Raw genomic sequence first — 27,190 nt, 5'->3', positions numbered from 1 at the left:
ATTCTCTTACAGTAATATTGTATACACATAGTTAATTTTACATCCAGTAGGGCACATCAAACCACGTTTATTTGGCAGACACATTTATTCACAGGGACTTAGAGTGCATTTAGACTTTCCATTTGATCTGTTTCTGTGTTCCCCGGGATTTAAACCCATGACCTTTGCTCTGGTAATGCTGGCATGATACTAGTTGAACAACAGGAACAAATTAATTTCTCATAATACTTTTTAAAATAGTGACAGTTTTTTCTCAGACATTAAAATGTAAGTATATGATTAAAATATGGAAACTTCAGTAATGTCTTTTTTTCTAATACTGTAATATAATTTTAAATGAACCTTTTTCCCAACACCTCCGACTTTTATTTTGAAATTATCATAACAGCAAGCGTTTCCGGATTGTGAGTCCGTCCGTGTGGACGTGCAAGATGATTTTATAATCAGACACAGTAAAGGTGAGTCCGCTTCTGCATAAACTGTACATATGTTTTCTATTTACTGACGTGACTAATGATTATTTATCTCCTGTCATCTGCCCAAAAGAGAAACAATGCGCCATTCCCTTTGTGCTGACATATAACTGCAGCTAATGCAGCTAAAGGGGGTTTAATCAATATCTAGCATTGCTGTTATTGACGTGCAGTGTAGGGCCATCGAGATGTGTAATATTATATTGCATTAAATTATTTTGCCTAAATTTATTTTAGGTTTTATTTTATTATATTATATTGCATGTATGTATACTTGATAGATAAATAAGCTGGCCAGAAATAAAGAATTTTGTTAAGTATTATTTAATATTATAAATATTTAAGTACCAGTTGAACCGATTTATATGTTCATATGATCATAATCATTACCATAGTGTATTTTAAATGTAAAACTACTACAGTAATGTTTTGTGAGCAATAATATGTGGAACAATCAATTTTTTTCAATTTTAACTATGTTTTGTTGTCTAGGAATTTAGTAAACATGGATTTGAGTATGAAGTCATACGGTGACCCAGAGGATGTGGGTGTTTATCCATCAACTGGGCATAGCACTGAAGAACATGACTGTGATTTAGTGGAGGTGGACAGAGGGTTTGATCTACACCCATCAGACCCTTCATTTGAACTGGGTGAGCATGCAGTAGCTTTTAAAAGATTAGGCAATCAACCTTTGCACTGTACACTACACTATTCTGCACTGCACAGTTTGAATGATGTAGTGTTTAAATTCTGGATCTGTTTGCTGGATTATAATAACTGTGTAATAATGATTACGAAAAAGTATGCAAAGCACTGTTTAATGGAAATGCTGTCTGTAAACAATATTGCAAAAGTTTTTAATGGAAGATAGACTAATGTGTAATCTACAATTCTGTGATGGGATTAGTATTGCAAAGGAAGGGAAAGTTTCTGGTAAATTTCTGGAAACTTTCCATGGGAACTTAATCTGGGGAATTTTGGAATATTCCAAAAAATTGGAAACTTAACGGGATTTATTTGTAATTATCTGTACTATGTCTATGTACTATACATACAAACATAAATAAACATTTGGTTTGGTCATAAGCAAACATGCATCCAAGGTAATACAAATTTCTAATATGAAGTAATATTCTGAAAATATTTGATTATATAAATGCAGACCTGATGTGCATAAGAGAGGTCTTATAAAAACATTAAAAATAGTAATGTTTCCAAACCTTTGGTAGTTTTTTTTTTTTTTGGGGGGGGGGGGGGTTCTTTACATTGGTATAAGGTTGTTGCACACTAGCTTACACACAGCACAGAGAAGTTTTCAACAATCTTATGTAATTTACATAAATATATGCAAAAATTGACATTTTTACATTAATTTGTGTTACATTATTTCAGGATTCAAGAAATTATCTGTGCATGTTATGAAAGAATGCATGCACATGCATGGGGGTGTGGCCTCAATGGCCCTTCTGTGTGCTTGTGACTGAGGAATGTGCAGGGTATAATTCAACTGAAATTGCACTAAATATTGTTGTTTTAAACAGAAATGTGCTGCAAAATTTTTGTTATTACATTTAAAGGTGGGGTGCATGATCTATGAAAGCCAGTGTTGACCTAAACAAACAACGCCCCTACCACAATAGAATCTGGACCTTCTTTTGATAGACCCGCCCCACACATGCACAACCCAGGCAACGGTGTCGGTTATTAGACACGCCCCTTACTGCTGATTGGCTACAAGTGTGTTTTGGTAGTCGGCCCGACTCGCTTTTCCAAAGTGTTTTTCAAAAATCATACACCCCGCCTTTAAGTTCCCTGTTATAGGCAACTCTGCATTTTTTTTTCAAATTCCCAGTTTATTCACATTAATTCCTGTTAATTCCCATATATTTCCATATAAGGAGTTTGGTTTCCAAACAAGAAAACTCTGTTTTAATTTTTTGTAAAAACATGTTTATTATTATGTTATCATGTTTTTATTGTGTTTTATTGTGCTACTTAGCTGTATTTTTTTTATTTGAAGGCTTAAATCGAAACAAACCAACTGCAGTTTGATATTAATTGGAATGCACAATCAAAAATTTAACATTTTGTTTTGGAACCAAACTCTTAATATTTTCCTTTTAATTCCCATGGAAAGTTTCCAGCGTTGAAAATTCCCTACATTTTGCGACCCTAGATGGGATACTTGTGATGGTAACGTGTTTATTTTCCTCTTCAAACAGATGACCAGGCAAGGAAACAGTGTTATGACAAAGCAAGACCCTATCAGTGCTCTCAATGTGGAAAGACTTTCTCTCGCATACAGCATCTGTCCGAACACGTACGGATTCACACAGGTGAGAGACCTTTCGAATGCTTGGAGTGTGGAAAGACGTTCACCCGGGAGAGAGACCTCAAGACTCATCAGATTGTCCATACAGATTCAAAGGCTTTCCACTGCACGATCTGTGTTAAAAACTTCGCTCTCTTGTCTTCCTTGAGAAGACACGTGCGTGCATTTCATCAAGGTACACGGTTCATACATTTCATACAGGTACAGATTTGACCACAGTTAGGCACAACATGATCTGGAGTCACATCTAAAGTGACTAACAGTGTATTTAAGTTATTTGTATGTGATCAGTATTGGTGCCAATGCCTTACCATGTGAGCTATAGAAACAGATGCCACAGCATTTCATTCACCATAGATCTTAAACTCTCATTTTTGTTTGCAGGTCAAGATGTCAACACGGAGGGAAAATGCTTAATCTGCGTTGAATGTGGGAAAAATTTTACATGTCAATTGGAGGAACACGAGTTGACTCACACAGGAGAGATTTCCCATCGCTGCCCGGACTGTGTCAACAACTATGCTCATCTGTCCACACCTCAGTGTCCTGACCCGACCTTTACTGAATCAGATGACTTGAACCATTTGGATGCTCTTCATGTTGAAAAGCCTTGCAGTTCTGTGGAAGATCCACAGAAACAAATGGACATGGACTCAAATAGAGACGATACCGAGTCACCTTCTCCTAAACTTGTAGACAATATTCCCAGTGATGAACCGACTTGTGAAAACAATGCACAGAGTCAAGAAGAACTGACCGAGAGATCTCCATCTGTGTCCCAGGATTCAGCACTCTCTGTTGAAAAAGGTGAGTGTGGTTTTTATATCAAAAAATATACCATGGTAACTATTATGTCCATAAAACAATACATTTAGTGTTATTTAAAGATGGGAATGGAGTAGCTGCGTTTCCATCAAAGTCCTAGTGAGGTCAGATATTAAAAGTGTTTTAAGTTTGTCACTCACACCACAGAAAAATGTGTTTTTAACCACCCGACCAAATTTGAATGATGACACTAAATTGTTTATTTACTAAACATTAAGTAAATAAAATAATTCAAATCTTGGAAAACTAGGCAGCATTCTCTGCTCTCAAGCGGTGTCTGCACTGAAACCACGCCCACTCACGGAAAAGCTGCCTTCTCTTAACTTTCAAATACAGCTATAACCTAAATGGATGATCGTGATTGTGTTAGGGCCGGGCCATGTGGGTTGGCATCTTACCCTGTCATTGAGCCACCGTTTTAACCCTGCCCAAATAATTCTGAACACAGAGATGGTGAAAAATCTTTGAACTCTGCAATTAAGTACTACATAGTCTTGCGTTTTTTAGCAATACATTTCTAACATTTATAATGTGTTTAGAAACAATTGAGTTTACAGAGACTTTAACTCTTTCCCCGCCAGCATTTTTTAAAAAAGTTGCCAGCCAGCGCCAACATTTTTCATGATTTTCACAAAAGTTTAATGCCTTCCAGAAAATGTTCTTCTTTAAATATATCAGATGCAGAGCGATCTTTAAAACATCCACGGAGTTCTTTCTCTTTCACGTGAGGTGCTAGTTCCGGGTTGTATAAGTTGCGGAAGTGCGGCACCTGGTGGATAATAGCGGTATTGCGGAAAGACGGAAAATCTCGTCATTGGCGGGGAAGCGTTTTCTCTTAATTGACGAGATATCTCGTCAATGGCGGTGAAAGAGTTAAAGATTTGCACAAAACTTTAGCATTGTTGTCTAAATGTCAACAAAAACTCATTGCAAAATGATGCAGTTTTTTCATTAACCAATGTTTTGCAACTAAGGAGGGTTTCACACAGGGCCGGCGTCGCCCCCTCACTGGCACTATCCCGCCCCCTCAGATCACCATTAATGTTGAATGGGATTTTAATGATAAAATGCGCTATTTAAAAATCACGTTTGCCTTGTGTATTGTCTTCCTAAAGGGAATTTTAAAGTCTAATTATTTAACAAAACAAAAAAACAAGTGTGCATGTATTCTACCGTGACACACGCCCACTCATGTATAGCCTATAGGCTTGTTCGAATTCATCAGGCGAAGACGTAAAAATGCCGCGAGAGCGAGACGAAACGACACTTAGTATGATTTCTCGAATCGTTCTCGCGGTACTTTGACGTCATGTGGTTGTTGGTTCTTGCAGCCGCGCCTGAAGTTGAACAAGTTTGTGTTGACGGCTTGAGGCACGCCGACAATGAGCCCGCGTTCTGAGTCTCAGAGGGAAATCAAGATGTCGAAGTGGGAAATTATATAAAAATTTACAGACAGGAGTGTGAGAGTGACCTGGGCCTGCCCTGTAGCAATGGATATATGGAAAATAGCATTGGAAGTTCTACAAACCGGACTCCGGATTGTCACACATCAATTAATGCCGTGGCGTGGATGAATTATCGGAGCATTTCAGGTGCAAAGATCCAAATATTCGGCTGTCATTAAGTCAATTCGGGCACCATGAACTTCAGCCAGACTGTACATAGTTTTGAAAAGTTCAGATGTTCATGTTCTTCAGCATCCTTGCAAGTCAACGTACAACCAACAGCCTATTATTGTTCTGCATTTAACGTTAAAGGTAAGCCTGTACGATCTCTCGCTCACACACACCTGTTTATCAGGAGTAAATAGATAAAAAACAGACATTGTTAAATTTATAATTAACGAATTTGAATTAGCCTATCCTACAGCATAGCTGTATATGTAAACGAGTTATTGCCATTTTGCTATTGTGGTTCTCTAGCTGCTTAATCGCTAGCTTGGTGCATTACTTGTGGCAGTTAAAATAACTACGTTATATGATCAAATTGAACCAAAATGTTGATAAAATGTTGCGTTTGGACCGTTTTTGGGCTGAAAACCATCACCTCTATTTGCCAACACTGCCCCCCACCATTACGTAAAATTTATTTCTACCTCTGGGTCTGAACTTCAAATGAGTAGTGTTGTGCTAATATGTGACGTTAGGTATGCGTTTTTTTGTTGTTGTTGTATTGTTCAGAGCTCTGTACGTTGCTCACTATAGCTGTAGTTTTTGTGGTTGTATTACAGAGATGTTTGTTTATAACACTTTAAAACTTAATGTACCAAACCTATGTATTTTCTAGCTGGGGGAATTATATGCATTCATGTGATCGCCCCCTCTGGTATTTTAGACGCCCTCTCATCAGCGCTCGGCTGGCGCCGGCACTGGTTTCACATAAGCACTTTTGGTGCGCACCCGGGGTTCATTTTATGTCAGAGATCGTTTCGTTGTTTTACGAAACCAGGTGTGTGACCACGAACCGCACCAGAGTCCGGCTGAAAGGGTGGTCTGGGGTACAATTCATGTGGACTGTGATACGGTTTGCTGCTGATATGAACACAATATAATTAAATTGTGGAAGTGAACCGCTATTAATGACGCACACGGGCGTGTTTGTGCTCATAATGCTGGGTACACAACAAAAGATTTTTTTTACATCTTATAAGATTTTCAAAATGTGATAGACCACAAACATAGATTTAACTGTTTTGCACCTAAAGATGGTTTCATCAGACGCACGTGCACTGACGCGATACACGTCTGGATCCGAACTTCCGGTTTCGTTTTTTAATGGTCTGACTAGTTGCTAAACTGATCTCTTGAACAAATGCCTCGTCGAAAATAACAAATGTTTTGGTTTTCTAAGAAATCTACGTGTTGTTTTTTTGCTTGTTATATAAATAAACTAAGTTTAAAGAACTTTGTTGTTATTTATTCTTGGCGGAGTTTACCGGAAGTTACGTGCGGACCACGACAGCCGCTTGTTTATGTTGTTACTTCTGAAACCGTCTATAGTGTGTGGTGTGCCTTGCAATGATTTTTACAAAAATTCAAGGAATAAAAAGAAAAGGGTTTGGATGAAGTCGTAGAGACAGCGGGAACATGTTCTGCACAAGTTCACTTTTCATCAACTTTACTGTGTGCTGTGCTATGACTGCTTCATCTTCCATCATCTCGCTTTCTGATTGGATATTGTTTCGTTTCACGTGATAATTTCAAGAGCGTGAGTGCGTTCGTCCTCGGGGTTCCCCCCACACATTAGGATTTCTAATCGTAAATATTAAACATGTTTAATATATTTATGATTCGCGATCAGGGTGGCTCTGACGTTTTTACGATCCGGTTCTAAGATCACTCTTTTGTCTCACTGTCATGCGGTTTTTGGTTCCTGTGATACCACAAGAAGTCGACCACACCTCTTCTGTCTTGTCTTCCAATAAAGCATACCGTCTCATATTTAAAACTCCCATTCTTCCTGTGTGTTTGAAGCTTTGATTGTGTTAACAGTGTGATTTTTCACACAATCTACTTATTTTTGTAGGGCCGTTTTCACTGTCCTAAAAACAGGCGTATGTTTTCCTTGTTCTATGAAGTCCCTCCTTCAGAAATATGAATTCTGATTGTGTAGCACTAACTAAAGTTTAAATAATCGGATCAGGAAAAACGTGACTTTTAAAGAATGATCATGTGACTTTTACGCACGTCAGGTGACCTGTAAATGCGAAAAAAAATCCTTTGCATTTTTGCAACATATTCCATTTTTTTATTGCCTGAAAAAACACCTCCCTTGACTGTAAAAACTTTTTTGCGATATATGGGAGTTTATGCAAAATTGCTGTGTTTCCATTGGGCGCATTTTTAATTCGCCATTTCAATTTGCGCAATTTACTGGGGTAATAGAAATGCAGCTACTGATGAATCTCATTTGGGCAAATAAATCATCAAATTGTATTTAATTTATTGCTAACTCACAAAAGTGTTCCCAGAATGCTCCTGCATGACATTTTATGTTTTATTTTTGTATATAAAATTTTTTAAAATATATGTATTAGTAACTTCTATTTTATCTTCTAGGCATAGAAACAACGACTCCTCTTCAAGAGGAAGATCTTACGGCTCACCGGCCGGTTCACGATGAAGAAAAGCCACACCAGTGCATTCACTGCGGAAAGAGATTTTACAAACAAGCAAAGCTTCGAATCCACCTGCGCGTTCACACTGGAGAGAAACCCTATCATTGCTCCCAGTGTGGAAAGCATTTCAGTCAAGCGGTGAATCTTAAGAAACATCATCGTACCCATCATACGGAGGAGAGACCTTACCGTTGCACACACTGCGAGAGGACGTTTTCTGTCTCGTTCTCTCTTATAAAGCATCAGCGAGTCGCTCATCCAGGTAAGATCAATGCATCATAGTCTGAATTAAACGTTTTTGCGCTACTTCTCTGATGGTCTTTACCAAATTTGGGACACACATTTCTTCAACCTGTCCTGCCCAAACTGAACAAAAAAATATATTTTTATACTTAAACAGTAAAAATAGTCCATTTTAGTTGCATATATGAGGCCTTGATCTGCACTTGAAGTTTTATGGATAGCAATCGGGACTTAAGGTGTCCCATTTTAAGTTTCAGGCCACTGTGCGGCCCTTTAAAGCACACTTTTGCCCAGGTGGTCGAGTACCCAAGAGTCTGCATTACCTTTCTAAAATATGGACAGGTGACAGCGTCCCGAGGTTACGTCAAATAATAGTAGCGTTGTTTGTTATCGTTTTAATGTTAACCTCACCATTGAAATCGTCCATGTTTATGAATTTATTTAAACAGAACGTTTGAGCGTTGCCGAACGCAACCGCTTTACCTGTCCTTACTGCGGGAAAATATTCGGACGACATCAAGACATGGAGCAGCACAAGCGGATTCACACCGGAGAGAGACCGTTTCGGTGCAACGTCTGCAATAAAAGCTTCAGGCAACGTTCGGTTTTGATCGTGCATAGAAAAATTCACACCGGAGAGAAGCCTTTCGAATGCTTCGTGTGCTTCAGACGGTTTTACGGTTCGGGAGATCTGAAAACGCACATGGGAACTCATACCGGGGTGAGACCGCACAGTTGTCCCCTGTGCTCCAAAAGCTTCCCTCGTCCGAGTAGCTTGCAAGCGCACATGCAGTCTCATCTGAACAAGGAAGGTGAAGATGTAAGCGGAGCTGATGCGTTTAATATGGAGGGTGAACTGGATGATGTGGAAGGAGTCTGCGGTGGATCAAACCCATCAGAGATGCTTTCGGAAAACCCTGGAGCTTCTGAAGACAGTAAGACATTACGTCTCATGGTGAATTATTACCAAAGCACACGCAGGGAGACGTTTTTTTTGTATTGAATATGAATACAATCTCTGCTGCTGCTGTATCACCATACCTAATAATATCAGCTATTCTATAGACCACCTTGGTCAAAGCTGGTAGATAGACATCCTGATAGACCACCTAGGTCAAAGCATTTTATACTGGAAATCTTTTCTTTAAAAAGCTTGAGCATTTACTATATGGTATATATGAGCATGAAATCTTTGGTTTCTGTATTGTGCTAGCCTATATTTTTCATTGCAAAACATTTTCTGATATGTTTATTATTCTTTTTTTACAGAAATAAGCACAGAAGAAACCTCCAGCGATCTGGAAAAGTCTCAGACCCACACTTTGGAGACTGACAGCGCATTGAATCTCAGTGGTGACGTCCACGATGCCCACCAGAGTTCAAGTTCATCCACGAGAGGTCTTTACAAGCCATACCGTTGTGCCATCTGCGACAAAACCTTCGCTCTTTTAATATCTCTGAAAAAACATCAACTCATATTTCATCCAGGTAAGACTGTATGCATTAAAACATAACCTTGTTGAAAGTGAACATGCAGCATTTCGGCCACCTTTGCATTGCCGTTTTTAATGGTGTCACAACAAAATTGGAGTTTGCTAAAAGGTATCCCAAAACGTAAGATAATATGATAAGAAAAGAATTCACTTATTAAAAACGATGGGTTTTTATATTTATATTTCAAACTTAAACTATGGATTAAACATTAGATTGCAATAGTACAAAAATCAATTCACCTCAGAAGACATTTGTAACCTGGACCACAAAACCATAAGGGTTATTTATTTATTTATTAATAATTATTATAAATCATCTGAAAGCTGAATAAATACGCTTTCAATTGCTTGTTAGGATATTTGGTGTCCAAATGAAGTCCCTAGCAACTGCATCTAATACAAAATACAAAAATAAAGTTTTATTATATTTACGGTAGGTTATTGCTTTTGTCTTACCAATTGTAATGTTGAATGATGCGCCTTATTTGATAACTTTCAGTTTAGGTGCTGGTCACTGTGTTGCCAGATATTAGTACGAAAAACAAGCAAAAATAATTGCCCTTAAAGGAACACGCTCAGATTTTGGGAATTTAGCTTATTCACCGTATCCCCCAGAGTTAGATAAGTCCATACATACCTTTCTCATCTCCGTGCGTGCTGTAACTCTGTCTGACGCAGCCCCTGCTAGCTTAGCTTAGCACAAAGACTGGAAGTGAATGGCTCCAGCTAGCAAACTGCTCCCAATAAGTGACAAAGTAACGCCAACATTTTCCTATTTATGTGTTGTGATTTGTATAGTCACACCGTGTACAAATAACAAGGTTATATGAGACACAGCTATCTTTTAACAGTATACATACTGGGAACTATATTCTAGAGATCGACCGATATATCTGTTTTCCGATATTTTCCCCGATATTTGAGCATTTTCCGATTATCGGATATCGGTTTTGTAATATCGGATTGACCGATAAACAAGAGAATTGCGCGCTGGACGCATCTGAGGAGAGGAGCTCACAGCAGCAGCAGCGTGCACAGCAAATATGATGGCGGAGTGAGTCGACTTCATTAAAAGGACTTTGAGTATACTTACTTTGCATATGAGGCATTTATAACACATCTTATTTGTGCATTAATGTATGTTATGTTAAATAAGTTGATATTAAAAGCAATGTATGCAGCTTGTCCAAGAATAGAGACGAACTCACAGAGTCACGCTGGCTGATCCATAAAATCCGGTCCCAATAACGACGTAGCTTTGCATGAATAAAACAGCCATTAATTAATGCTTTGTGGAATTAAAAACGCTAAATTAAATTCGTTTTTCTGTTATTTATGCTTATCATTAGCATCGTAAAATCACGTTCATATTGCTGATCACTTACCGGGGTTGAAGGCTAAAGCACATCTACCACTTTTAACAAGATTTACCCTAAGTTACATTAACATTTACCAGATAAACATTATTTTGCTAAAATATCTAAATAAATGTCTGTGGATATTAATTAATTATTTATTACCTCCGCAAGCGGTCACAGTTTGATACAGTTAATGCGTGAGTAAATGCATAGATAAACAGCGCTGTCAACAGCCATTTCATAAGCTAAAACAACTAAATATTAATTATTCTGACATCAAATAACATTACCAGTTAAGAAATTTAATGATATATAAGCCATTTTGATTGTTACTTTCCTGAAAGTATTATTCCAGTGGGTGATATTATTTGTAAAATCTCTTTGCTAACTACTGGTTGGATTGCTGAAGGCTACAGGTTGCTGGTCAAAACAACGATATTATATCCCAAAAAAGCACTTAATCCACCTGTTTTACTCTATAAACTATGTAACAAGCAGCCAACTCCGCTATACTTTTCTCTCTCTCCCGCTCCGTTACCTGGAGACCGCTGTGCGAGCTTTGGATCAGTCCATTTCTGACGAAATGATAGGGGTGTTTGGAATAGTCCATGTATTGATAATATAGTTTCTACATTATTCATTAAATTAATATTATTCTTCACTCTTTCAGACCCCTCTATTTATGACTTTGTATGCAAAGAGGGAGTGATTGTGAAGATGATGATTATTATTATAAGGGTTTGTTCAGTTCAGTAGTGTTGTAGTAATTATTATGTCAAAAACAGAAGTATAACAATAAATAAAAATCGGTTCAGCATATCGGTTATCGGGCACATAAGCATCCAAATATTTGTTATCGGCATCGGTTTAAAAAAATGAGTATCGGTCGATCTCTACTATATTCTAAAAAGGCAAAGCACTGCTACGTGGGTGGAGTGATTTGCTTGCAGCACCCGAGAAGCCCCTGGTGAGGAGCAGAGAGTTCAGTCAGAGTTGTGCAAATCACTCCGCCCACGTAGCAGTGCTTCGTCTTCTGAGAATATAGTTTCCAGTATGTACATGGTTAAAAGATCGCTGTGTCTCAAATGACCTTGTTATTTGTACACAGTGTGACTATACAAGTCACAACACATAACTAGGAAAATGTTAGAGTTATTTTGTCACTTATTGGGAGCAGTTTGCTAGCTGGAGCCATTCACTTCCATTCTTTGTGCTAAGCTAAGCTAGCGGGGGCTGCGTCAGACAATGTTACAGCATGCACGGAGATGAGAAAGGTATGTATGGACTTATCTATCTCTGGGGGATACGGTGAATAAGCTAAATTCCCAAAATCTGGGCGTGTTCCTTTAAAGGGACTGTAAGTAGGATTTTAAGTGTTTTATTAATCAAAATCAATGTCTTTATTCATAAATATGTCATTGTTGGTGTCAAATAACCTCTGCCAGTGATCTGACTTTTCTTTGTAAGAAAAGGAGATCAGTGATTACATAACGGCTACCGTAGGTGCAACACACATTTGGAAAGGCGAGGCGCTAGAGAACACTGTTTGTTTGAATGCAAAATATAATTTCACCACTAGATGGGGGTAAATCTTACTTATCGCCCCTTTAAAGAACAAAGTAAGTTTAAACCTTGTTTTTCAGAAATAAATCAGAGAAATCGCTAATACTAACATACACGTAATCATCACTTTATAAATATCACTAAGTGTCTCATTAATTACTAAAATACTACATCTAAAGGGGATTTTTAACAATGGGATCTGGCAACACTGCAAACTCTGCACCCGTGCCCTCTCGTCTTGAGTCAATCTCCGTCATTTTACACTTAATTATACAGTAAACTGTTCAAACTTAATTATATATGCTGATGCACAATAAGGCGTTTTAAATAAGTCATTCAGGGAACTTCAAATTTTATTTTTTAATATGAAAAATTTACAGAGGTCCGGACCTCTGTGACCTCAAAGCTGGCTACGGGCATGGACAGGATATTATTTAATATAACTATAACTTAGTGTTTAGCTGATAGCTCGTATACATATAGGATGGTTCGAGGGTGAGTAAAATATCAGCTAATTTTTTATTTTGTGGTGAACTATTTCTTTAATATGAAATTTTTATGGTAATGATGGTAACAGTGTTGGTACATAATTTGAAGACGTAGGTGTAATTTTTTATAACACTGTATTTTTTTGTCTGAAATGTAAAAACAGGATATTTGCATTTTAAAGGGGACATTACACAAGACTTGTAAAATGTAAAATAAATATTTGGTGTTCACAGAGTACATATGTAAAGTTTTAGCTCAAAATACCATATAGACAATTTATTATAGCATGTTAAAATTGCCCCTTTTGGGTGTGTCCTTTAAAATGCAAATGAGCTGAGCTCTGCACTAAATGGCCGTGGTTGCATACTGTAGTGCAGATTAAGGGGGGGTATTATCCCCTTCTGACATCGCAAGGGGAGCCAAATTTCAAGGAGCTATTTTTTCACATACTTGCAAAGAATGGTTTACCAAAACTAAGTTACTGGGTTGATCTTTTTCACATTTTCTAGGTTGATAGAAGCACTGGGGACCCAATTATAGCACTTAAACATAGAAAAAGTCAGATTTTCATGATATTTCACCATTAAAAGTAGTTTATGTTGGCACCGATAGCCCTGTGGTTAATGCGCCGACATATAGCACCAGTACGCTCCCAGTGACTTGAGTTCGATTCCCATTTCCCACTTCAACTCTCTACTAATAAACTATCCAAGTAAAGGCATAAAGCCCCTAAAATATAACTTTTTAAAAACTATTTTATATAGGCTAGTAGGTCAAAAAATAAAGTAAAACAATTGAAAACAAAAGCATTTGTTTTTAGATTTATTGATGCTTTTACAAAAATGCGCATCACTTTCACCAAAATTTGGTATTAGAGTCTTATTGTTAAAATCATTTTTTACAAATCTTGTTTGTATAAACAGGCTTGTTAATATTTTCTGATCTCAGTAAGTTTTTAGTTGATAATGGCTGTTTCTTCAACAGATGAGCATGCTGACACCGAGGGGAAGGTTTACCCCTGCTCTTACTGCGGGAGGAAGTTCGGTCGCCGTCAGGGTTTGCTACAGCACGAGCGAATTCACACAGGTGAAAGGCCGTACAACTGCCCCACCTGCAACAAAAGCTTTCGCCAGCGATCGGCCCTGGTCGTGCACATCAGGACTCATACGGGAGAGAAGTCTTTCCTGTGCTTTGTGTGCAATAAAAGTTTTTATACCCCTGGAGACCTGAAAAAGCATCTGGAAATTCACACCGGAGTGCGACCGCACAACTGCCCAATATGCTTTAAGGGTTTCGGGCGCCCCAGTTTCTTACGAGCTCACATGCGAGTCCATGAAAGTGAGTTTCAGAGAAAAATTTGTTTAAAGAGTAATCTTTTCATATTATGAATTATAAACATCTCATTATTTTCCACAAGGCTTCACGAAGAAAGACGGCGACGGATCAACAGACGGTCCAAACCCAGACTATCCAGACAAACCGTTCGAATGCTCTCACTGTGGAAAGAGATTCAGTCAGCACTGCATGTTAAAAATTCACCAGCGCATCCACACGGGAGAGAGACCTTACAAGTGCTCTCAGTGTGGACTGAGCTTTCGCTGGAGGAGAAACCTGTTAGCCCATCAGAGTAGCCACCCGGGCGGTAACCCCATCCAGTGTTCGATGTGCGACGATACGTTCACCTCCGAGACAAATCTGAAAAACCATCAAGATGCCTTTCATACTGGTAAGACGTAAGCTGTCGTAATAATAATATTCGTCGTACTGTATTGTATCGTAACCAATCTCCTCTTCTTCAGGGCTCGCTCATACTTGCGGTCTATGTTTGAAGACGTTCACTCAAGCGTCAGGACTCCGCAAACACGTGCGCTACGTTCACGAAGGAGAAAGGCCTCACAAGTGCCCCGAGTGCGACAGAGGATTCGTCAAAGTCGCCGATCTCGCACGTCATCAGCGCCGCCATCACTACGCCAAGGGCAACGAACTCTTTCAATGCTCACAGTGCGAACGAAGCTTCAGTCAGCCCAGCAGTCTGGTGCTCCATCGCAGGACTCACACGGAGGAAAAGCACGAGTGCCCCATATGTAGTAAGATCTTCAGTCAGGGCGGACACCTCAAGGTGCACCTGCGTACTCACACCAAAGACAACAAACCCAAGTACGAGTGCCCCGAATGCGGCAAGACCTTTGGCCAAGCCAAAGATCTGGCGGTTCACCAGAGAGTTCACACTGGAGAGAAACCGTATCAGTGCCCACAATGCAAGAAGAGTTATCGGCAGTTCGCTCATCTGTCCGTGCATCTGCGGAGTCACACGGGAGAAAAGCCTTACCAGTGCCCGTTATGTCTTAAATTTTTCGCGCATTCGTCGTCCATGAAAAAACACCTGCGTGTAATGCATGGAGGTAAGTAAGGTGTTTCTTTGAAGGAAAACAATATTTTACTGTGTTCTTACCTCAACTTAGACGAATGAATACATACCTATCTTTTACAATGCGTGCACCTAATCTTTGTACAGCGCGTCGTGAATGTGTTAGCATTTAGCTTAGCCCCATTTATTTCTTAGGATCCAAACAGGGATGAATTTAGAAGCCACCAAACACTTCAATGTTTTCCCTATTTAAAGTAAGTATGATGGCACAAAACAAAACGTGGCGATTTTTTAAGTTGATAAAAAATGAGAACTATATTGTATGGCGGAAGAGCACTTAGTTTGCAGCACTTTGACCTCGGGCGCAGTAATATTGAAGTTTGAGCAAAAGAGGGAGTAGTAAGTAGTGATGATGTTACTGTGCGCCGAGGTCCAAGTGCTGCAAACTAAGTGCTCTTACGCTATACAATATAGTTCTCATTTTTATCTGCTCATAAGCCCCTATTTTCCTGTATGTTATAGTTTCGCTGGGGTAAAAATTATCCCAGAGATTAAAAGCGTGATTACAGAAATATATACATTTTAAATGATACAAATAATATATTACTTTTTTTGTTTACTTCCCATCTATACATTAATTCCTCAGCTGCACCATTAGCTTGCCTGTAAAATTCACATACATTTTGAATTAAATTTGATTCAAATTGTTTTTAAGATATTGATCTAGATGTTATGTGTTGAATTCGGCCATTAGGTGTTTACAAAAAAACCCATAAAAGAATTACAGTTTAGGAAATTTTGACCAGCAGAGACCCATAGAGACCCATTCATTTAACTGGATGTGCCCAACTGCTCACATCACTACTTAAGTGATACATTTTGTGAATTTATGTATATATAAACATTAGAAAGGACATTAAAAATAAATATTATTTCAAATAGTAGATTTTTTGGTAGTTTTTGAGATGCATTTTGAAATGTCTGTTTTTACAAAATGTCAAAGAAATTTGACTAAATGTAAGTGTGTGTGTGCATGTGTGTTCGTGTCTTTATGTGTGTGTAAGTTTTACTGTGTATGTGAGTCTGTGGGCTCTATTTTAACTCTTTCCCCGCCATTGACGAGATATCTCGTCAATCTGCAATACCACTATTATCCACCAGGTGGTGCTCTTCCGCAACTTATAAAAACCGGAAGTATTGCCCTAGGGCAGGGGTAGGCAAGTTCGGTCCTAGAGAGCCGCAGTCCTGCATATTTTAGCCTAAGCACTGATAATCTAACCTGCTGTCTAAATCCTAAAGACATTGAATAGCTTGTTCAGGTGTGTTTGATTAGGGTTGGAACTAAACTCTGCAGGACTGCGGCTCTGTAGGACTGAACACCCGCCCTAGGGCAAACAGCTGTATGTCCGTGTATGTTTTAAAGATCGCTCTGCTTCTGATCTCTATCAAAAGTCCTTCACAAAAATGGAATTATCTCAGCTTTTTGCTCAAAATTTGGTGTTTTTGATGAAAACTACACATATTTGAGAGGTGATAAAAACAGAACACATGAAGGTAGGATGAAACTGATTTTTTGTTTGAAAGCAGAGGGTCTGTTCTTTTATTTCATATATTGTATGTTTATATATTTAAAAAGGAGCATTTTCTGAAAGGCATTAAACTTTTGTGAAAATCATGAAAAAAGCTGGCGGTGAAAGAGTTAATGATCTAAGTGCATTGTCTAAAGCGCACAGCGCATGGTGTAAATGGGCATGTCCGATGCCACTTTTGCTAATTTAACGACAGGAAAAATGGTTTGTGCGCCAAGCTCACGGATGAAAAGGGTTGTTAATATTTTCCTAATGAGTAATGGGTGTGCTTTGGGCGTAACGTGCAATAAACCAATGAGAGTCTCATCTCTCATCCCCTTTAAAAGCCTGTTGCGCTGGCGCTATGTGTAATCCCTATTTAAATGACAGACTTTGTAAACTGGAAAACTAAGTGGAGAAAGAAGATCCTCAGTTTAAGAATAATGTTAAAAAAATTTGTTTTCATTTTAATTTTTATTGAAATTTTTATTTTTTTGGATAAAAACCTTTAAAAGCTGTTTCTTTCAGTCATAGAAGTACAAATAGCAGGCTTTTAATTGCTGTTAATGTATTGATATCCTACATAATCAATGTAATCTCATAAAATAATTAGCAAATATGCAAGAAAAGAGATAAAGAATTTACAAACGTGCGGAGAGCCGAAGCGTTTCAGCACTCGGACAGCAGCATTGGATTTTTAAAAAGCATTTAATTTTTCTCTTCTCTCCATATCCACAGGTACAGAGCCATCATATGCAATAAATTTAAAAATAGAAGCATTTGTTTAAAGCAAAGCATTTACCAGGCTGCAGGTGAAGCAGCTCTTTGCGCCTTCTAGCGTCTCATAATCGGTCCTCATTTATGTCCAAGAGACTCAATAATAATCTTTTACATTCAATCCTTTCATCTGTCATATTAAAAAACATTTTTGTGCTGCTGCGCATTCATGTATGTGATAAGCAAACCCGCGTTGTTGTCCCGTTTATAGGCGCATATTACTAATGCGCTCTTTAAATAACAAAAAACATATTGCGCCAGGTAATCCAGGTTTTTGTTGGTCAATGGCGTAGTCTATTTTAGTTGCCTCAAAATAGCAACGCGCCAACAATGCGCCTGAACACACCTCGCATTTGCTATTTAAACAACGTGGCGCTAGACGTGAAAATGATAATTGCGCCAGGTTGAAATTAGCAAAAGACACTTGCGTCGGGCATTGCGCTGCATTGCGCCGCATTGCTGCGGGTGTATGATTGAGCCCTAAGTGTGTGTTTGGGCGCATGCGTGTGTGTGTGATTGAGCATGTCTTTTCTATATTGCATTTGTGCTCTAGTACCAGGCCTACTTTTCTGTGTTTAAATTTTCTGATATATTTTTAGATGCATTGATTTTTTTGACAAATAAAAAGACAAAAATAATTTTTTTGCATTTCCCATTCATTTCAATTTGCATTTTTACCATTTACAACATTTTTTTTACACCTCTTTAGAACGACCAAATCAAGCCCAGTTTTTTTAATATTTAAATCTTGAGAGATAATCTGAAAAAGTCACAAAATCTTATTCCACTGAGATAAAGGGAGCCATGTTTTTAAATTAAAGACAAGTGGTTTGGTGTAAAAAATCGCCACGTTTTATTTTATGCCACCATACTTACTCGTGTAACTTCTCATGTAACAGTCTTTAAATAGGGAAAACATGGAAGTGTTTGGTATCTTCTAAATTCATCCCTGTTTGGATCCTAAGGAATGAATGGGGCTAAGCTAAATGCTAACACATTCACAACGTGCTCTACAAAGATTAAGTGCACGCATTGAAAAAAGATAGGTATGTATTCATTCGTTTAATTTGAGGTAAGAACATAGTAAAATATTGAAAAACGGTGGTGTTTTCCTTTAAGTGTGACCAAATCCTTGCGTAAGTGTGGTTTGTAACTGTTTGTTATTTAAAATGAATGTTTTCAGAGGATAAAGATTCACCCATAATGAAGAAAATTGTGAAGATCACTGTTGGCGTAGGCCCGTCTAGCAAAGCTGTAGAAGTAAAACAAGAACCAGACTCTGATGACGAATATGGTACGTATAGCTTACATTATTATTTTTCATTAACAGCAGAAGTTTAAATTTATGTAAAGTGTTTTTTTACCTTTAATAGGTGAATGAGATTATCCACCGGCATCTTCTTCAAATTTTCAGCTTATACCAAGAATCACGTTTAAAGAGGAATGCCATCATATTTTCATCTATCTAATATATGCTGTTATATTTCTGGGTGTGACAGTAATAGCTTGTTCTACTCAATGGACGTTTAACACATCTATACTAAAGTACTCGTAAACACGATGGATGTCCTGCGGTTTTGATTTGGTTTTGCTGCTGCATAGAGACAATGAAAGAACTGAATGTAATATACACGGCATGATCAAACACTTCATTCCAATAATAAACATCGTGCAAAACACATCATGTTAATCACACAGAAAATGCACTGTGTACTTGTTTAATGTCAGTTGTTTTTCTTGTTGTGCTATAGCATAGATGATATATAATCATTCACTTTTGGAGCCTCAGATATTTATTCAGCGATTATCTGTAACCATCGAGTTGTAGCTTAAAAGTAATTTTTCTGGTTATGTCCACTTCAACGTTTATAAATCACACGGTTGTCGATTGTTACAGAAAATGATTTTAACTCAACTCTCTGTTTGTTAATGGAAAACATTTATACAGGCTAGTAGCAAATATGGAATAATGAATTTTGCTGTAACCAAAATAGTAAAAGGTGTACTTATAATGTATAACAAACTAATAAGTGTGTGTATTCAATTTTTTGGTATTCACATTTCATTAATTTCCATGTTATGAATTTCACAAACTGCCTAATAAAAGTGTCTGTAGATTTATGCATCTGTCTCATATAGCGGTCAATAACAAAACAAGCTGCTAAAATGGATGTAATGCATATTTTTGAACAATGTTTTTAAAAAGATATAAATATTTTTAATATCCCCAAAAAAATGCCAGGTGTTACAACCAATCATTGTCTATTTGCCAGATAAGTTTTAATGCGCTCCCGGTGTCATTCTGATTATTTGTTTATCAGCCCAGAATTTGTACATATTTCACGAGTTGGCCAATTCATAAGAATTCATACGATGTTAATTGTGCAAAAAATGTACAATTATTATAAAAAACAATATGAAACCCCACCTCTAACCCCAACGTCACAGGGGTAAAGGCAAATCATAGAAACATTTACAAATGTGGCCATACGAATTAATAGGAATTATCCACCTCGTAAAATACGTACGAATTGCCATGAGATAGCTTTGTATAATTTAAAATTATAATCCTGAAATAGTTTCAAAGTGTAAAACAACTTTACCATAAAACAGACTATAAATTTAAGAACAATAATTTATGGGGAATATATATATATATATATATATATTAATAAATCCAAGCTGTCTATAATTATTAGGGCTGTCAAAAGATTAATCGCAATTAATCACATACAAAATAAAAGTTTGTGTTTGCATAATGTGTGTGTGTGTACTCTGTGTATATATTATGTATATATAAACACACACAATACATATGAATTTGAGAACAATTTTAATTAGGTATATTTTTTATTCATATTTATAATATAAAATATATCAAAATATATATAAATATCCATGTAAATGTTTCTTAAATACAAAGAATAATGTGTGTGTATTAATCCATATAAAATAATTACACACAGTGCACACACATAAATTATGTAAAAAACTTTTATTTTGTATGCGATTAATCGCAATTTAATCGTTTGACAGCCCTAATAATTATAGACAGCTTGGATTTGTTAATACTAAAATTATTAGCTAAATTATTATGTTATTAAAATGATTTACCTTAATTTTTATGTCTTAGGGCATTCATAGGAGTTGCACTACCAGACCTCCGCAATGCATTTACAATTAACAGAATTTTTATGTGGATGCTGGTATTAGCTTTTGCCTGTGATATCTAATTTATAAGTACAATTAAAATGCGTTTAAAAAATAGCATTTTTTTCTAGTTTTAGATTGGTTGTACCACCTGATGCAGAAAGTTAACCAGCCTACCCCTTACATTAAAGTAGCCATTCTTTCTAGTGATGCACCGATGTATTCGATAGATTTTTGATGAATTTGAAACCATCGGCATATCGGCAATAGCACGAGAAAGGCCGATACCGATTGTTTATTAATTAAATGCATAAAGAAATCCATTATATGTAAAAAAAAAATTAGTTAATGTTGTTAATAAAATAGCTAAATAGCAAAAACCACCTTTGAAGGTTGTCATGCTGTCTTATTATATTTGTTTTAGCTTAATTTGTGCCTCTCTTATTATGTTGGTCAGTTGAATGTTAATTAGATCCAATCCATGTTCAGTAAAAATTATTTAATGCAGAAATAAACTAGCTAATAGACCAACTGTATAGTATTGTATACAAGTGTTTAATATCGGTATCGGGCAGAAGTTGTCTGTTTAAATCGGTATCGGCCCAAAATATTCTATCGGTGCATCCCTAATTCTTTCAGTATTGAAGATAGATCTACAAACTTTTTATTCACGCATAAAGACCACCTGTGGTTTAATGGATTATGTGATATCATGTTTACTGTTTATACTTTGCGCTTGTACAGCCTTGACATTTGAGAACATCCAAATTGTTGGACAAAAGTTTTATTAAAAGTGATATTCATGAAATTTTCCAAAAACATGCAAATGTTTTAGGACATAAAATAATGCCAAAATATCTTATTTTTAATTTTTAATCATTTAAAACACCATTTTTTAAAGTTGCCTTAAACTCCTTTGTACGTTGCCCTGCCTGACACTTTACAAGTTTGACATACCAAACCCCCAAAAAATGTATTATTAAAAAATGCTGAAAGTGTATTTAAACTAAATATGTTTTATAGAATAAAGTGATACATCATAAATGTATTTTTATAATACATAATGCCCCAGACACAAAAATATGACTCATAAACATCAAATTGTTAAGGCCACTGCTTGCAATGTAACTACGCTTGTGTGTTTCTGAAGAATATTAAATTAAATCTGAGGATGTAATGGATGATATGAAGGCTGTTACGCTTTCTTCAGATCCATCCAGTCCAGCATCATCATTCACTTTTATAAATGACATCCATGATTAAATGAATGATGTGAATCTCTGCACATTTACTCTCTCTATATTAAGGATTTAACTTTGTTATCAATCCATTCATATAATTACATGTTATGCATTTAATGCAAAAAACTCAAATCACCCAAGCACCTCTCATGTATATCTTTATTGCTTGAATAGTTTTGATACAGAACAGATTCTGAAGCACTTATTCGAGGAACAAGAGTAGTGTACCAAAATGTTCTGGTGATTCTGTTTCCATTCAAGTCCAGTAGATTTATTTTTGGGGATGTAGCAGCAAAGCTCCCTTTTACATCAGTCGGCACGTCAAACAGTGACAGACCTCCGTTGTCCAAACAGGGAGGATAGAAATAAAAAAAAGAGAGGAAAAGAACAAATCTCGTAGAAAACCCCCTTGAGAGGAATGTGGATTTGAACTCCACCCTGTTCATCTGAATTCACAGTCAAGTGCTAAAAGTAGTGATTGATGGATCAACATCTTCAAAAATCAAAGGTGGAAAAAGATTAATAAAATGTTTTGCAAATTATGATTTGAGAAATCCTTTATGTAAGAACCCTGAGAGTGAGACAGTGGGGTGGCAGGTGGGTCAAAAACCGAAAGAAAAGAAAATAATAATCTATAAATGAACAACATGCAAAACTACCCTACAGATTCACCCATAGCAGAATAACACATTTCACAGTTTATATGCCAAGAATATATCAATGAAAACAACTTGTATCTCTCAAACTGAAATCATCAATCATAATAATTAATAATAATAATAATAATAATAATAAAGATAACAGATCACTCGTTCTATAAAATGCATACAAACGTCTACGTAAAGCTTTTGGATCGAAAATGATTATTGTTATCGAAGACCCAAATCAAAGATGGGCTGCTATGTATTTTGAATCATTTCTTACGCAGCATAATTGTTTTAATACATGGCTTCTCCACATTCACCCACTCCGGGTCACAATAAATACATTAAAAACAGTCTGTGAGTAACCGACCACTTTCGCACACAAAACACCCCAGGAAAAGGCATCGGGGAGTCCTGGAAAACAGATCGAGAAAGCGATTGCAATTGCATTCAAGTTCATCCAATACTATAAGTCTCGTGCCTGAGCAGAGATGCCAGATTTTCACCACTAGGGGGTGAACAGGGCCTGATGTTCGTTGACATCCAATCAGAGGCAAGCTCCATCTCCATTAAAGAAACTCACTTTCACTACAGCACCTGACGTTCGGTCATCGGTTTGGTAGAAGACCGGTCCATGCGATTACAAACAGTCTCCGTGTCCTTTGAGGTTTGCTTTGTTTCTGAGGTTTCTTCACAACACAAGTTCATAAAACTGAAAGAGGTCAATGAGATATCCAACACTACAAAAGAATGTGTGATTGATACGGGAGCACTGCAGGACCACATCCTGACAGGAGGCAGCAGGGCGACAGTGTTCAAGTACTCCATGAATTCTGGTTCGGAAAGCGAGACACCTGCTTGAAGCTCCGAATGAGAGTAAGGCTTAAACGAATTATATTTTTGGAAGACGTTAACCCTGGACGCAGGTACACTTTTCAGATTTCATACTTGCAGGCTACCTCGCTGTGTTTGAAGTAGCTGAGAGCGGGATCGAGGGAAAGCATTTCACAAGCTCCTAAGTTAAAAATACTGCATCCCGTCCCATCAGCATAACTGGACATTAATGATTCATTTTGGACAAACATTGCCCATATACTTTATAAGACTGCAACTTTATAAGACCCCTTTGCTTGGCCTTTCCCTAAAAATCCAGAGTTCATTATTGCAATTACTCTGGAAGGAATTAAAGGGGAAATAAAAATTTCAGAAAAGCCCTTTGAAGCACGGGTCATCTTCTCATATTCCAGTTATGCAAGCCTCTCAGTAGAAATAAGTCCTCTTGCTACTCTCGGCCTTTGCTGAATAAACCTGCTTCTTATAGGACAGTTTTGCTGTACAAAATATACTAATTTGTTCATATATTGCTTAAAGTAGTTCTCTCAGGATTCCACAAAAGAAAAAGTCATAATAATCATCGTAAAATACTATAAAAATCAACTTTAGATCAAGATAAATGCTGATAAAGATATAGCAAAAAAGTAGAAAGGCACTTGAAAACAGTCTTTTGTTATATGGCACCGCACAACAAGAGTCGCTCCTCACTCCACACCAAGAAGCGACGGCTCCGAGATGGCCGAAATGTGCTCAGTAGTGGGCTTGGTGTGGATCTCCAGTAAACCTTTGAGGAGTCTCTCTGGTGGATCTATGGTGGGTGAGTCCTCACTTTTGTTCCCCACAACCTTATCGGTAGATGCACAATCCTCGTCTCTCATCTGTGTGGATGGATCGCCGTTCATAGTCTCTGTTATCTCACTCTCGTTTTCAGAAGGTGGATTGGTGCTGGTAGGCGTACATTCGCTTTCGCTGGCTGAGCGCCCACTGAACCCCTCTTCGTCCGTCCCACGAGGTTTCTGGTGGATTCGCTGGTGCCGGACCAGACTGTGCTTTAGGGTAAAGGTGCGCTCACACGTCTGGCACTTGTAAGGCCTTTCACCTGGTATAAATAAAAAAACATTCACGTTTAATTAGAGGAAGTAGAGTATATAACGTTGAAGTACTACGTTTCAACAATGTCATTACCTGTGTGAGAGCGCATGTGTCTGGTGAGGTCTTGAAGGCTCCAGAAACGTTTGTTACATATACTGCACACCTTTTTCCTCTTGTCCGGCTTGCTGCCAGGTTCCCCGGCCTCTCCCTCAGCGCTCTTTGGTTCAGTTGGGTTTCCCTCTTCATCACTTCTCTCCTCTTTATCGTCCTCTGAGCCGCTCTCCGCCACGCTGCCCGTTCCTTCGATCTCGGCTGTGTTCTTTTTAAAACATTTCTCGACCACCTCCTCTGCTTCGCAAGGTACAGTCGGATCATCTGCTTTTGGAGGTACGTTAGTCGAGTCTGACGCTATGTCCAGCTGGTGAACTTTCTCATGTCTGGTCAGGGTTGCGGCGTAGCGGAAGCTCTTGTTGCAACTCTTGCAGGTCAATTTGGACTCGTCCTGAGGTGTCGCTTTGGCAGACGTGTCGGCTTCCGCCGCAGGGGAGCACTGCGATTGGTCATTCTCGGGGAACTTGATGTCCATTGGCTTGGAGGGAAAGGTCAAGTTGAGTTTTGTATTGCTATGGGAATCCTCATTTTCTGTTTCTGAGTCATTGTCCTTCAAGGGCTCAAGACCTTGTGGTTCCTCCATCTCGTTTTGAGGAAGCAGATCTGCTACGGCCGCCTCTGTCGGCTTAGCCGGTGAGGGTTTCTCAGCATCAGATGCAACAGGCTTCTCGGGGTCTGAACTGAGATCCATTGCCTCGTTCACAGGAAGCTCCGCCTCTGATGTGCTTTCTAGAATATAGAATACATTGTCATATAATTAGTGTTTAAGCTTAATAACGTGTTAACATTTGTTCCAGAGGTCAGTTTAGCCATTAGCCAGACCAAAATAAAAAAACACGGACCAAAAGTTAACTTCGGGCCAGGGCGAATAACCATGACAACGCGCGTTCGATAAAATCGCCTATATTAACACTCTGGGGTCGACGGTGGCGCGGGCGCCGCAAACTCTTTATTTTTCAATCACTCCGCAAAGAGACTTAAATTACTCTGCTGATTTTTGACATACAGATATGATTTATACATCATTTCAAACGTTAAAGTGTCTAGTTTTTTTCTGTCCACTCCCAATAAAAACAGAATGTTGTGCTTTTCGCAAAATTAAGAAAATAAACATGATGCACGTTCTGTTCTCTCTCCCTCAGTGAAGTCCTTTCAGAAACGCGTCAGAAAAATAAACTGTAACTTAACGAATACTTGGTGTAGAAACAAAAGATAAATGTCTACATAATGCTTGGAATGTCTCCTTTTAAATGATATAAGTGAAATTGAAAACAGATATTGTCATTCGGTGTAAACTGTATGAGAAGGAGGAGAAGTACCGTATTTCGCCAGTTACCTCATTATCTGTAATGAGATCGGATCGCCACACCCCCGCGCCATTGAAGTGAATGAGCAGAAACATCCATATGCATGACTCGTGCCTCCTGCAGTCAATGGATATGCAATCCACAATCTAGTCTCTCCATTCCTTGTTGTTCCATCCGATTGCACCAAACATGACATAAATCCTTATTTCCTTGCGTATGTGTGTCAGTATCTCCAGACGCGAGTGTTTTCTTTGTTCTTCCGTCAAACAGTTCACGCGATTGGAACACACATACACAAACACGCGAGTCAGGAAACTCGACGCGCTTTTTGGTATTCTTATATAATGCGCGATTCCAAACAGTACAATCCTTATTTAGTTGCGTCTAAGCGCATATCTCCGCACAGCAAGTTTATTAAACACAGGATCACTCGCGTGTGCACACATTCACTGCTTTCATGATCAACACGTGAGGTAATGGCGGCGGTTGTAAACAAACATTGATACGTTTACCACGCGTGTCCCTTGTTGTGTTTCTACTATAATGATTACAAATACACAAATAAGAGTCCAGACAACGATAGGCAGTTGTTCTTTTGAGCTTTTTACTGCACAAAAGTAAACCTCTCGCTGGCCAACCAAACACTAACCCTGGGTTGAAGTGTGTTCATGTTAAGATGGCCAAACAGTATCTTTACCAGGATTAAGCTACTATGGTTTTTAAAAGGTAACTTATACTTGTGAAATTAATAGAAAATATTTCAATAGAAATATATATAAATATATATAATGTGTGTGTGTATTTACATTATATTGAAAAGTAAACCTTATCATGGTTTTACTACAGAGAAAGTTATTCCTGTTGAACATCCACACAAGGCTCATTAGTGGCTCATTATTCAACTCTTTTGTCTCTCAGCTGTCAATCACTGATTATTCAGGAGCTTTCCCGCCTCCATGCATACGGCCTTTCCCAAGCAAAAGTGTCTTAGAAATTGTAAATCAATATCTTGCTTTATGTGATTGAGTAGGCCATATGATTTTCACATCATTTTGAAGAAAAAACTCTAGACTACTAGATCCAGTTTGGAAAGTCTTGGGAAAACATGTTTAGAATGAGTTTTGTGGAGTTATATCAGTGACTTAAAAATTTTGCTTTTTCAAAAACCACGCATAAACATTTTTCTCTCAAAAATACAAACA

At 37.8% G+C, this 27,190-nt stretch overlaps 2 protein-coding genes across 5 annotated transcripts in view; one reads left to right on the top strand and one right to left on the bottom strand.

Annotated features, from left to right (window-relative positions):
• Positions 1–371: 371 nt before the first annotated feature.
• On the top strand, positions 372–19,732 carry znf271 (zinc finger protein 271). Of its 2 annotated transcripts, XM_065294765.2 has the most exons (12): positions 372–458; positions 966–1,126; positions 2,699–2,983; positions 3,193–3,615; positions 7,692–8,012; positions 8,443–8,928; positions 9,263–9,481; positions 13,881–14,234; positions 14,314–14,622; positions 14,696–15,298; positions 18,793–18,903; positions 18,983–19,732. In XM_065294765.2, exons 2-12 carry the CDS (start codon positions 979–981, stop codon positions 18,988–18,990), a joined length of 3,267 nt encoding a protein of 1,088 aa, XP_065150837.2. In that variant the 5' UTR covers positions 372–458; positions 966–978; the 3' UTR covers positions 18,991–19,732. The 2 variants fall into 2 exon arrangements, with proteins under 2 accessions (XP_065150837.2, XP_065150839.2); XM_065294767.2 differs by lacking the exon at positions 8,443–8,928.
• Positions 19,733–22,145: 2,413 nt separating this feature from the next.
• The window catches only part of rreb1a (ras responsive element binding protein 1a), a 57,762-nt gene continuing 52,717 nt past the window's right edge, over positions 22,146–27,190 (bottom strand). For all 3 annotated transcript variants that reach the window (XM_065294763.2, XM_065294762.2, XM_073813202.1), the window contains 2 exons: positions 24,664–25,410; positions 22,146–24,577 (listed from right to left, as the gene is read on the bottom strand). In XM_065294763.2, coding sequence (XP_065150835.2) covers positions 24,183–24,577; positions 24,664–25,410 — 1,142 coding nt within the window. In that variant the 3' untranslated portion in view covers positions 22,146–24,182. The remainder of the gene's footprint in view (positions 24,578–24,663; positions 25,411–27,190) is intronic.

This window comes from Paramisgurnus dabryanus, chromosome 22, assembly GCF_030506205.2.
Source record: "Paramisgurnus dabryanus chromosome 22, PD_genome_1.1, whole genome shotgun sequence".
Taxonomy (NCBI): domain Eukaryota; kingdom Metazoa; phylum Chordata; class Actinopteri; order Cypriniformes; family Cobitidae; genus Paramisgurnus; species Paramisgurnus dabryanus.
The sequence above is the reverse complement of the archived record's forward strand: the minus strand, read 5'-3'. Positions and strand labels throughout refer to the sequence as shown.